This window comes from Pantherophis guttatus, chromosome 6 (assembly GCF_059756535.1).
Source record: "Pantherophis guttatus breed Tessera chromosome 6, ASM5975653v1, whole genome shotgun sequence".
NCBI lineage: Eukaryota > Metazoa > Chordata > Lepidosauria > Squamata > Colubridae > Pantherophis > Pantherophis guttatus.
Window position 1 is genome coordinate 45,566,588 of NC_142068.1, and position 12,507 is coordinate 45,579,094.

General features: G+C 39.4%; 1 protein-coding gene across 2 annotated transcripts in view; it reads left to right on the forward strand.

Moving 5' to 3' along the window:
• Positions 1 to 12,507, forward strand: part of SLIT1 (slit guidance ligand 1) — a 145,845-nt gene that overhangs the window by 113,369 nt on the left and 19,969 nt on the right. For both annotated transcript variants that reach the window (XR_015728626.1, XM_034439889.3), the window contains exons 16-24: positions 925 to 1,069; positions 2,381 to 2,455; positions 3,029 to 3,172; positions 3,292 to 3,435; positions 4,704 to 4,870; positions 6,773 to 6,905; positions 8,186 to 8,254; positions 9,276 to 9,347; positions 10,489 to 10,560. Coding sequence is in view for 1 of the 2 variants with exons in the window: in XM_034439889.3 (XP_034295780.2) it covers positions 925 to 1,069; positions 2,381 to 2,455; positions 3,029 to 3,172; positions 3,292 to 3,435; positions 4,704 to 4,870; positions 6,773 to 6,905; positions 8,186 to 8,254; positions 9,276 to 9,347; positions 10,489 to 10,560 (1,021 nt within the window). In the remaining variant the exon portion in view is untranslated. The remainder of the gene's footprint in view (positions 1 to 924; positions 1,070 to 2,380; positions 2,456 to 3,028; positions 3,173 to 3,291; positions 3,436 to 4,703; positions 4,871 to 6,772; positions 6,906 to 8,185; positions 8,255 to 9,275; positions 9,348 to 10,488; positions 10,561 to 12,507) is intronic.

The following is a 12,507-nucleotide window of genomic DNA, read 5'->3' on the forward strand; positions in this document are numbered from 1 at the left end:
CCGTTTGAAGTTACAATGGTACTGAAAAAAGTGACTTATAACCATTTTTCACAGTTACATCCATTGCAGCATCTCCATGGTCAAAATTCAGATGTTAGGTAATTAACTCATATTTATAACAGTTGCAATGTCCCAGGGTCATGTGATCAGCTTTTGTGACCTTCTGACAAACAAAGTCAATGAGGAAGCCAGATTCCCTTAACAGCAATGTTACTAATTTAACAATTGCAGTGATATGCTTAACAAGTGTGGCAAGGAAGTTCGCAAAATGAGGCATAATTCACTTAACAAATGTCTCACTTAGCAACAGAAATTTTGGGCTCAATTGTGGTTGTAAGTTACAGACTACTGTAATTATCCAACCAGGTACTTTCCCCCAATAACAGTGGCCTTGGTTGTATGTTGCTACAACAGCTCCAAAAACAGAACCCCCACTTCTGAGGCAGATGGAGAGAGCAATGGGTAGCCTGACATTAGTTAGAAGATGAACTAGAAATCCCAATGGGAAATTGGTTTTCAGAGCAGAATTATAACTAGAGTTAACTTTTAAAAGCAAGCATCATGAGATCAGTCCAGATCCTGATCTGATGAAGTGACATAAAACACTTATGTGGAAGTCCTTTTATTCCTGAATATGAAATGCCAGAGTACAGTTGGAAGGCTAACCAATGGAAAATTTAGTTTAAGATTCTTGCAGATTGATCTATCAAACTCTTTTTATAGAGAGCACAGGGGTAGAGAAAGGAAATTTTTTTGCTTTTGCAGATGATCCCTGCTCTCCACTGTTCTGTGCAGAGAAGTGACAATGATTATACCTAAGTGTAGAGAGTAGTAAGGGACATTTTCTTGTCTTCTAGAAGAAGGTTCCCTAGCAATACAGCTATCTTTAACTCACACTTAACTCACACTTCATTTTTCTGGCAGGTACAGAGGATTATCATTTGAACAGTGAATGCCATAGTGATGTGGTTTGCCCGGCCAAGTGCCGCTGTGAAGCTAATGTGGTGGAGTGTTCCAATCTGAGGCTGACAAAGATCCCAGAGCGCCTCCCACAGGCTACTGCTGAATTGTAAGATCTGAACTTGCCCTGCCCATCATTGAGCATCCATTCATGTCTTTTCACAATCCAAATGGAGTGCTCTTTGCTTCTTTGTTTTTCCTGTGGCTCCTTCAAACAATGAGTTGTGAAGTGTCATTATTTTTAGGATGTGTTCTGCCACTGTTCCTTAATAAGATAAAGTGAGAAGAGTACTAGGCTCAGTACTCTTCAATATCTTCATAAACGACTTAGATGAGGGAATAGAAGGGGCATTTACCAAATTTGCAGATTATAGTAAACTGGCAGGGATAACAAACACCCTAGGTGATAGGCTCAAGATCTATCTGGATCTTGACAGACTTGAACACTGGGCCCTAACAAAATGAAATTCAATGTAGAGAAAAGTAAAGTCTTACACTTAGGCAAAAAACTCCAAAAGTACACATATAGACTGGGTGAAACCAGGCTTAATAGCAGTAATTGTGAGAGGGATCTTGGAGTGTTAGTGGACAACCAATTAAATATGAGCCAATAGTGTGCGGCAGCAGCCAAAAAAGCCAATGCAATCCTAAATTGCATTAATAGTCAAGATTAAGTGATGTACTAATACCACTCTATAAAGCCTTAGTAAAACCAGACCTAGACTACTGCATCCAGTTTTGGTCACCACACTATAAAAAAGATGTTGAGACTCTAGAAAGAGTGCAGAGAACAACCAAGATGATTAGGGGACTGGAGGCCAAAACATACGATGAACGTATGCAGGAACTGGGAATGGCTAGTCTAGTAACGAGAAGGAGCAGGGGAGACACGATAACAGTGTTCCAGTATTTGAGGGGCTGCCACAGAGAGGAGGGGGGTCAAGTTAATTTTCAGAATACCTGAAGGCCAGACAAGGAATAATAAACAAGAAGAGATTCAACATGGAAATAAGGAGAAATTTTGTGACAGTGAGAACAATCAGTCAATGGAACAGCTTGCCTTCAGAAGTTGAGGGAGCTTCATCACTAGAAGCTTTCAAGAAGAGACTGGACTGCCATATGTCAAAAATGGTGTAGGGTCTGCTTGGGGGTGGGGGGTGGACTAGATGACCTACAAGGTCCCTTCCAACTCTGTATCTGAGATGCAATACCTATTCCACATGCAGCCTCTTTGGAAAACTCTGTACAAATGCTCATGTCCTTCTCAGGAAATCCCCAAGCTTTCCACTGTGCCACTCACTTCATTTTTTCCTTATTCTGGACGGTTTTTGTATAAGAAAGCATGGCTATTATATTGTTCATGCAGCGTAAATCTTTGCTCTCAGGCTTGCATGTTTATTTTACTTTCTTTCCCGTGCAGACGCCTGAATAACAATGAAATCACAGTGGTGGAGGCGACAGGTATCTTCAAGAAACTTCCACACTTAAAGAAAATGTGAGTTATATGGATGACAGCTTCTAGGAACACATTCCTCCTTAGATAGGATTTTGGAGTGGGCTTTACAGCATAGCAATATTTTTAAAAGATGTGGCAGCGAAAGAGCTGTCACAGTTCCTACAGGCATTGGTATAAATGGATATAAAGAACTATGCTGAATCCATCTGCTATCTCCTTGCATATATATGAAGTCCACAACAAGCACCCTCTTCCTCCTCACATAGCCTACCAATTTTAGGAGGCATATTCCTTCTGATAGTGGAAGTAATACATAACTATTTTAACTATTGTTATTCTTCAGGAAACAGATGCAAAAATGCCTAGACTCTGATTACTCTCTCAGCAACCTGCTTGAGGTTACAAAATTAGGCCTAAAATTATGACAGATGTTCAAGTGAGTGCAGAAGTAATCTAGGGGGAGAATTGAAAGCTGCTAAATGAAACACACTTCCACCATTGGATCTATCGGAACTAGTCTTCTTTTGTTACCGTTGAAGTAACAGAGACTGGTAGACTGTGAAGTAAGATGCAACCCTTCCTATATTGACTTCCTGCTCCTTGCTTTCCTAGAAATTTGAGCAACAACAAACTCTCAGAGATCGAGGATGGGGCCTTTGAGGGGGCAGCCTCAGTGAGCGAGTTACATTTGACTGCTAACCAGCTAGAGTCAGTGCGCAGCTCCATGTTCCGGGGCTTGGATGGGCTGCGGACATTGTAAGTCACCCCTAACTGGGAATAGTAGGAGGGAGGAGCACCATTTTGCAGAATATCGATGCTTCTTGCTAACAACTTACTGTAAAATGGCTTCTTCCCATCTTCTCTTTTCTCCCCAGGATGTTGAGGAACAATCGCATCAACTGTATTCACAATGACAGTTTCACTGGGCTGCGCAATGTGCGCCTTCTTTCCTTGTATGACAATCAGATCAGCATTATTTCACCGGGGGCTTTTGATACACTGCAGTCACTCTCTACTCTGTGAGTTGTAAGAAAGGGAAATGTTAGTTTAATATAACACAGGTCTTTTCTCTTGGATTTTTATGTTATTTTTCCTTTCCAAACTATTCTCTGGTCTCAGAAATTGCTTCCATTATGAACTGATCCAGGTTCTGGGGTGTTCCCATTTTAAACTTAGTATAGTTATCAGAGAACTGTTTGCAAAGAGCCACATCTCTTGAGTCATGACTAGACAAGAGGAAATTTTCGTTTGTGAGAATGGCCCTCTTCACTTTCAGCTGGGGGCCATGGTTGAAATGCTGTAGTTGCTAAAATAGGCATTTATCACTGTTTCAAACCATGGGATGTTGCTAAGAAACTATTTTGCATATTGGTAATATTTGATTTTATCTCTCAATTTTGTAAATCTCTTTATGGGGAGTAAAGCTATTAAAAATACACAAATGGTAACAAATGAATATTTATACCATTTGCTTGAGTCAAAATACTACTTCATCTTATCTTCTAAGCTTGCTCTTGCTCTTTACAGTTACTGGGGAAGCACTGAGGTACAAGTGCCACAATTTGCCTAAGGCAATTTAATGAGTTTATATTTCAGAGGAAAGACTTGTGCAAGATTTCTTAACTCAGAACTCCTTGATTCAGTTCATGATCTCCCCAAATGAAAGATGCTCCTCTAAGTAGGGTTGGGAAAGACAAGAGAACAGAACAGTTCCGCTGAATTGGATCATGCATGTTGCCCAGCATTCTGTTCCCACAATGGCCAACTAGAAGCCAACAGGAAGTCCACAGGCAGAACACCAGTATAGCTACTTGTGTTCTCATTGCAGGAGGAGAACTATGTTAGAAGCCTTTATGAATAAATTAATTTTTTTAAAAAAAACATATAGGTTGGTAGCCAATCTGAAAGCTCTGCAATTGGTCTATTCTTGAAACCTTGAAGAATTCATGGTAATCAATGAAGACCAATCTTAATTACCAGCAGCTCCCCAATCCTCCTGGAGAGCTGCTGGTAATTCCTACAGGCTGTAATTATAAAATGATGGTGTAACATTGTCTTAACATCCATGTTTGGGAAATATAAACAATGCTAGACTAGGTGGCTAATAGTTCAACTCGACAACATGTAAAGTAGGTTTATATTATCAATATATAATTAGGTGTTTACCAGATATGAGAAAGGTGATTGGGTTTAAAAGTGGTCAGGAAATTTCATTCCAACTGCGAGAAGTTAAAATTTCCATCAACAGTTGTATTATTTATCTTCTTTACATAACCTTTGAACCCAGGAACCTACTGGCTAACCCCTTCAATTGCAATTGCCATCTGGCCTGGCTGGGTGATTGGCTTCGCAAGAGGAAGATTGTGACTGGGAATCCACGCTGCCACAATCCAGATTTTCTGCGCCAAATCCCACTGCAGGATGTTGCCTTCCCCGACTTCAGGTGTGAGGAAGGTAACTTATGGGCGCTCAGTTTTTGGGTAATAGCAAGGACAACAAAGCAAATATACAAGCTTTACACAGTGAGGTTTCTTATATATGTGCGCCAAATCATTTTGTGTCTTCTAAAAGAGCAGTGTAATCCAGATTCATAAAGAATCATGCTTAAACATGATGCAAAGCTCTAATTGACTTCTTTATCCCATTTCTCTGAATGAATTGAAAATAATTCAACATTGTTTTGTTGTAAATCTAAAAATAGCATAGGGTACTCACATAAACAGACACTGAAAAATAATGTACAGTCTCATTCTATATTTCAACACATTTTGCTTAGATTTTTACTTTTGAATCATAGTTCAGTTCCATGTATATATCAATTTGCACATTTTGATGCACAAAGCTAAATAATATATATCTATATATCTATTGCTCAGTCTACTCATTTTTGCAAGTGTTTTCTTTTAATATGCATATATCAGTGATGGTTAACCTTTTTGCCATTGTGTGCCAGGAAGGGGGGCGGGGGAGGTTCGCATGCACGTGTGCCCACACCCATAATTCTATGCACCCTGCCCCGTGCATGCAACCCCCCTTCCTCCCGCTCCTAGCACACGATGGACTGGTAGGCCCATTTTTCTTTCTCACCTGGCTCCAGATCCTCTCTATGCATCTGGGGAGGGCGAAAACGGCCTTCCCCATCCCCTCGGAGGCCCGAAACGGCCCGTTTCCCAACTTCTGGTTGGACAGGAAGTGACTTTTTTGCTGTCCCCAGCCTCCAGATACTCCGACGCATGTGCACCGGAGCTGAGCTGGCGTGCCAGGGGACATGGCTCCATGTGCCGCCTGTGGAAAGCATGCCATAGGTTCGCCATCACGGGCATATATCATGCAACTTTTACCAATATACACATTTTTGTGTGCCTTTTCCTGCCTTTCTTTCCAGATTTTTTAACCTGTCCCAATCAGTAAACTATTTTTGTATGAATGTTTTCTTCAGAAAATTACATCAGAGTATCAGGAAAATCATAAATATCAAATAATGACAACTGCATTTTTGTCTGCATATAGGTTAGGAAAACTTGAATTTTGCATTGAAATTATAACTGAATTAGCTTTTCCTTCACTTTTTTTTCCTTCACTCAGTTACAAATACATGGGCATAACCAACTAGTCTAATATGATATACACAACTCTGTGCCATTTAGATATATAGAAACTAAGTATTGAAGGGTAGCACCAAAGTAGAGAAAACCAATTAGTATCCTCAACCCACAAATTAGCCAAAACGTAATTTTTGCTAAACATGCATGGATTTCTAATTATTAATGGTTCCTAGAGTTATGTCTACTGATTTTAAGCATTCTTTTTTAAGGTTGAAAAGTTGGTTAAAGACAAAGCAATTTAATTAGCTATGGTGTTTAACCATCCAGATTAAGTAAGTGAAATATCTTGATGCAAAAAATATTTTACGATAATACTGATTTACTAAACGAATAAATCATGTGAATTTGGCAAGCATGTGTACGTCATTGGCCTTGATCCAATGCAGTAGCTGCTTTCAACGTAGCCTTTGTGTGGAGAATTGGTAGGGATGGCTGTGACCCAGAAAAAATTAATCACAGTAAGTTAGCTTTTTGAGTGCACTTCTCTGCCTTGAAACCTTCTTGTAATTCAATACAAAGGCACCGTTTCAAAATGGAACCTTTCCATCACTTCCCATAAAAACCTACATTGTTTTTTCTAATGAATTAATCACATCAGTTGATTAACATCCCGAGTTCTAATTGTTCTTGATATTTCTGACTCTTGAAGACCTACATACTAATAGAAAACCCAGAATTTCTTGCAAAGATTTGAGACAAAGTTTATATCTGGTGTGTCATATTGCATTCTTCTTGGCTTGTTCCTTGGCAGGTCAGGAGGAGACCATCTGTTTCCCACGTCCTCAGTGCCCCCAGGAGTGCACCTGCCTAGACACAGTAGTTCGCTGCAGCAATAAGCACCTGAAAAGCCTTCCAAAAGGGATACCCAAGAATGTTACTGAGCTGTGAGTATAGATATATAGGATATCTGCTGGAAGGAGCATTATGAGAACTGACACTTTGTATCCATGGATGAAAAATGGTTAGCACAGCCTTTTTAGGCTAACAATCACACTTGGTTTTGAGGTGGTGCTAGGGACTGGACTGGAGTCCCCAAAAGTAGAACAAAAATATGGGTGGAATCAGTACAAAAACAAATTTCTTTTAGAAGACATTATATTAATTAAATCCAGTTAATATGATTGTTTTCCATATATTTAATAGTTTTTTTTAATCACATTAAAAATAACACGTGACTAGCAAATTTTGGAAGAGCTAGTGAGGTTGTACCAGGGGTGAAATGCTCCCGGTTCAGACCGGATCACCCGATCCGGGAGCGATGGTGGCGGGTGGTTCGGATACCGGTAGCAAAAATCCCTGCCCCCTCCCCATGCCCAGCTGAGCCACGCAATCATCAAAGGCTTTATTTATTTATTTATTTTTAAAAGCATTTTTTCTACAACCTCTTCGGCCGAAAAAATGCTTTTAAAAGTTTTTTTAAAAAGCCTCTGATGATTGCGCGGCTCAGCTGGGATGGTTAGAGGCTTTTAAAAGCATTTTTTTCTACAACCTCTTTGAGGTTGTAGAAAAAAATGTTTTTAAAAGCTTGTAACGATCCCAGCTGAGTTGCCTGATTGTCAGAGGCTTTTAAAAGCATTTTTTTCTGCAACCTCTTATGGTTGTAGAAAAGATGCTTTTAAAAGTAAAAAAAAAAAAAAAAGTTGGCCACACCCACCCAGTCACATTAACCCGCCCACCAAACCACGCGCACAGAACCGGTAGTAACAAATTTTACATTTCACCTCTGGGTTGTACCCATATTTTTAGGAGCTGGCTGGGTCTCAGGTTGTACTCTCTGGATTTGGAGCAGCAAACTGACTAATGCACCTAGTCTCTTGAGTTGCACAAGATTTGCAATTTTGCTGCCATTTGTATGAAGAAAGATTAAAAAATATTTTTGGATATTTTGAACTATTATTCCTGTGTGGCAAATGTATTGGGATATTAAGTTTGTCGTTATGGTTTATCATCCACAAATAGTGAATCTGTGGTATGCAGAAAGGGCCACAGTTATCAATATGTTGCTTTGTAATGTTAATTAACCATCTGCATAGCAGTAACAGTAAAGAAGACAAGGTGATAAACTGTACCTTCATATTATACATTTTGCACACGGAGATCTTGAACTTTGCTCTTTTAGCAGTTCAGTTGTAATATCTGATGCATATTTTTACTATTCTTGCAGCTATTTGGATGGCAACCAATTCATCCTTATTCCAGGACAACTCTCCACCTTCCGTTACTTGCAGCTGGTGTAAGTGTCCGAGAAGCTCTAAGAAGTTACTCATCTGATGAAACCTACAGTGGTCTTTCCTGGAGATGGTAGATTAAATATAAGGATCATAACACCCTCTAGGATGTTCTGAAAACTGCTAAGATCTTCACCATAATCTAGATCCATTTTCTCCAACTTGCTGACTCGAGATGAGTAGGTGTGACCTGGATTCCTTTGCTGCATATCTAATTGGACAAAGAATAAATAGGAAGAGACATCAGTGTGTTGTTAATTGATGTAGTGATATAAATTAAAGCTGGTGCAGAAGATAAGGGGGTCTATAGCAGCTTTTAGTAGAAGCAGATGGTCATGATGTTACTAATATGCAGTGAAGCTTCACATTGTTATAAACAAAAGTAAAACATAAGGCCAGACTGCCCTGTACAACCCAGTGATTTATCTTTCATATTCTTTTTTTCAGTAATTAGCAAAAAGCACTGTTTCATTAAAAGCATAGAATGCCATAGAATTATGTATATTGAAACAGAAGGGGATCAGAGAAGACCAAGAAATAGTCAAGAGAGGTAGTCCCCTCTTATCTTCTGTACTGTCCATTAGAAAACATCTGAGAAGAGAAATAGAAACATTTGCATCATACAAAATGATGTTTAAAGCAGAAAATGGAAAAATCTTAAGGAAAAAAAATATTAGGAAACATTTTTAGATTCAATTTTCCTATTAGTCTTCTTAATTTAGTCTTCTTAATCATGACACCCTCTTAAAGCAAATAAAGTTGCAGGGTTCTTACAAGAAAAATTCAGCCATTTTGAATTGGATACAGCTAATTTGAGGTAGAATAATGGATTGCATCATGCAATCGTCATGCAGAAAGTTGCATAAAAGTGCTGATAAACCATAAAGCGGATTTATGAGTATATATATATATATATGTATACTGCAATTGCAAAGGATTGTAGATTTTTGCTTGAGAAATAAGAGGAAGGAAGAAAGATTATGTTAAAAGTGATATTAGAACCTGCATCATGCTTCTGTTTTGCAGAGACCTGAGCAACAATAAGATCAGCTTCCTCAGCAACAATTCCTTCACCAATATGAGCCAACTGACTACTTTGTGAGTGTTTTCCAACAGAGCTGAATCTAAAAGAGTTATCCTACTTCAGATTGCAGGGACAGATATCATTGGGTTCCTGTGGTGAAAACCTGGGCAAAGGCCACATCCACTCAGCTCTTTTGCTATGTTCCCCTTCTACCCTAAAGCTAGCAGGAAATCCATATTTTTGCTGCCTCTGTAGCACATTCTTACCAGGTACCTGGAACAGGCCCAAACTGAGCTGCTTTCTATCCATGTTTAGCACAAAATGACCCAAGGCCAGTGATTTGGCTATAATTCCAGCCCTGCCCACCATCATCTAGCATTTGAAAAGCCTATTCCATTTAGAATGCATAATGCTCTAATAACTCCATGCAGATTTTTTCTTTTCCTAGTGGCCTATTTTTTAAAAACAAACAAATGTGGTTTGTTTTGTGGACCACTATTTGGCAGAAGGGAGTATCAAGTGAGGAGTGAGCTTGTCAGTTTCAGGACTTCTCCCTATCTAGCTGGACCTGCCCACCCACCCATTTTTCCAAACAACAAAAAAGCGGAAAAAATTGGAGTTCCAGTTTCCCTTACAACCGAAAGAAGACTTAGAGAGAATAAAGAGATCAGGGACCGAAGAGACTGGTCCCACAGGAAACTAGCAGAAGTAATTGAAGCCACAAAGTTGCTATCACAAAGCATGTCATGCCACCTCCTGAATGCCCATTAATGCACTCTACATTGCCAGCATACAGTGTCCTAAGTGGGATATTAGGGTAAGCACAGTATCTTAAAGAATCTTTAAACCCGCTGTGGGAGTCACTGAGATGCAGGCAGATGCATAAGGTTATGTTGTCAGGAAAGTCTTAGCGTGCCTTCCTTGTGCCAAGGCAAGAAGGTTGTATGGATTTACTTAGAGACCTTATAAAGATATCTGCTATATGGCTTTTTATTGTGCAAAGCAGGTTTCCTTTATAGTTGCGATTTATATCCTGTCCAAAATGAGATTGATTAGGAGAGAGATTCTGATTCAAAATATTTAAGATTTTTCTATGAGTTACCTTTTAGTGCATCTTACAAAATACTGCAGAGAGGAATACAGTCAATGTATGGGATGTAATTACACAACATATGATTGTTTAAATTGTTTCTGCCTCTCTCCAATTTCATGTAGGATCCTCAGCTACAATGCACTGCAGTGTATCCCCTCACTAGCCTTTGAAGGTCTCCATTCACTACGGCTGCTGTATGTATCTTGTCTTTTGCACCCAATTCATATCACCTGTCCTTCCTTATTCATTTCTCTGAGGAATCTCCTGTTTGTGGTTTACTGGAGAATGAATTTTGCCTGGTCATTATTTTGTTTTAATGGATAGCAACCAGGCAAAGATATGGCACATTGGGAATTTGGGGGTGGGTGAACGGGTTGAGAAAATGACTTCCATTTTAAAGGGCCAATCATAAATCATACATTTACTATAAGGCAAATTTATGATGCCTCTCTCCATCATTACCTTAGCCTAGCCTCCCAAATACTTTCTACTACCTCAGTCAAAATCAACTTTGTTTTTTACCGGGCAGGAGGGCAGATTACCAAATAAAGCTGTATATTGTTTAAATAAAGAGAATATTAGAGGCTGGATCTTTACTTTGCTGCAGGCCAAGTTCCGTTTTATGTTTAAAGATGCTTTAAATAAAAAAGTCAGGTGAAACAGAGAGTTTGGAGGAGTGAAAAGAAATGGCCATGGGGGGTAGAGGTGCCCTTGGGTCCTATTTTCCCTTATTGTGGGGTGCTCAAGAGAAAATTGATTAATTTCCTATGACCTGAGAGCACAGGTGGTATTCAGGAGATTGTGACAAGTTCTGGAGAACTGGTAGCGGGAATTTTGAGTAGTTGTGAGAACCAGTAAATACCACCTCTGACTGGCCCCACCCCCATCTATTCTCTGCCTCCTGAGTCCCAGCTGATTGGGAGGAAATGGGGATTTTTGCAGTAACCTTCCCCTGGGGTGGGGAGGGAATGGAGATTTTATAGTATCCTTCCCCTGGAGTGGAGTGGGAATGGAGATTTTACAGTATCCTTCCCCTGCCACGCCCACCAAGCCACACCCACAAACCGGTAGTAAAAATTTTTGAATCCCACCACTGCCTGAGAGACCTTTCCTTCATATAGTCCATGTTTGTATGTAAGGTATATGTACAGCTATTATCTTGCATTATTGTCCATTACTTACTCGTGTTACCTGCCTAGGAAAAAATACCCTTGTATGAGTTCATTTAATAATGGAGATCAGAATACCCATCCCATAGAATTTTGATTTACTGGAGACTAGAAATGGCCCAATGGCAGAGAAAGCAACCCCTTGATTTCTATATAACCCCTTGCTTATATAGATTTATATAAATTAGAATATACTTGTAAATTATGGTGTCAGAGATAGCGAAGTAATGAAGGTCGAACTAAAACAAAACAAAACAAAACAAAACAAAGGTTTATTGAGAATACAGAAACCATGTGTTATAATAGTAATAAATATCTGGTGTTTCTCTTTCTTTTCTTATCTCCCTTGTCCTTGCTTCCCATAGTTTTCCTGGCCTCTAAATATTCATTCTCCTTGTGATCAACGTTTCTTTGCCTTCCTATTTATGGCTTTACTAGCATTTTTATTGCTTCTCTAAGGGGCCCAGGAGAGGTGAATGAATTGGGGTGGTTATGGGTGATCTGCTTAGACTCTAGCTAATACCATTTTTTATACTTCAGTCCCTCCTTTTGGAGTTCAGACTGTACTGCATCTCTGTAAACTCCACTCATGTGAACCCTTATAATTCAATTTCTTGTTCCTTCATTTCTAAATTGTGCTTTGAAATCCAGTGCTTGACTGGTAGAAAAGATGGCATGCTGATGGAGGAATGCAATGAGCAATAGGCATATTCTGCAAGAGGCAGTACAGGTAGTCCTTGATTTACAACAGTTCATTTAGTGACCATTCAAAGTTACAATGGCACTGAAAATTTTTCCACACCTATGACCCTTGGAGCATCCCTATGGTCACATGATGAAAATTCAGATGCTTGGCAATTGACTCATCTTTATGATGGTTGCAGTATCCAGGTGTCATGTGATAACCTTTAGCGATCTTTTGACAAGCAAAGTCAATGGGGAAGTTGGATTCATTTAACAACTTTGCCACTA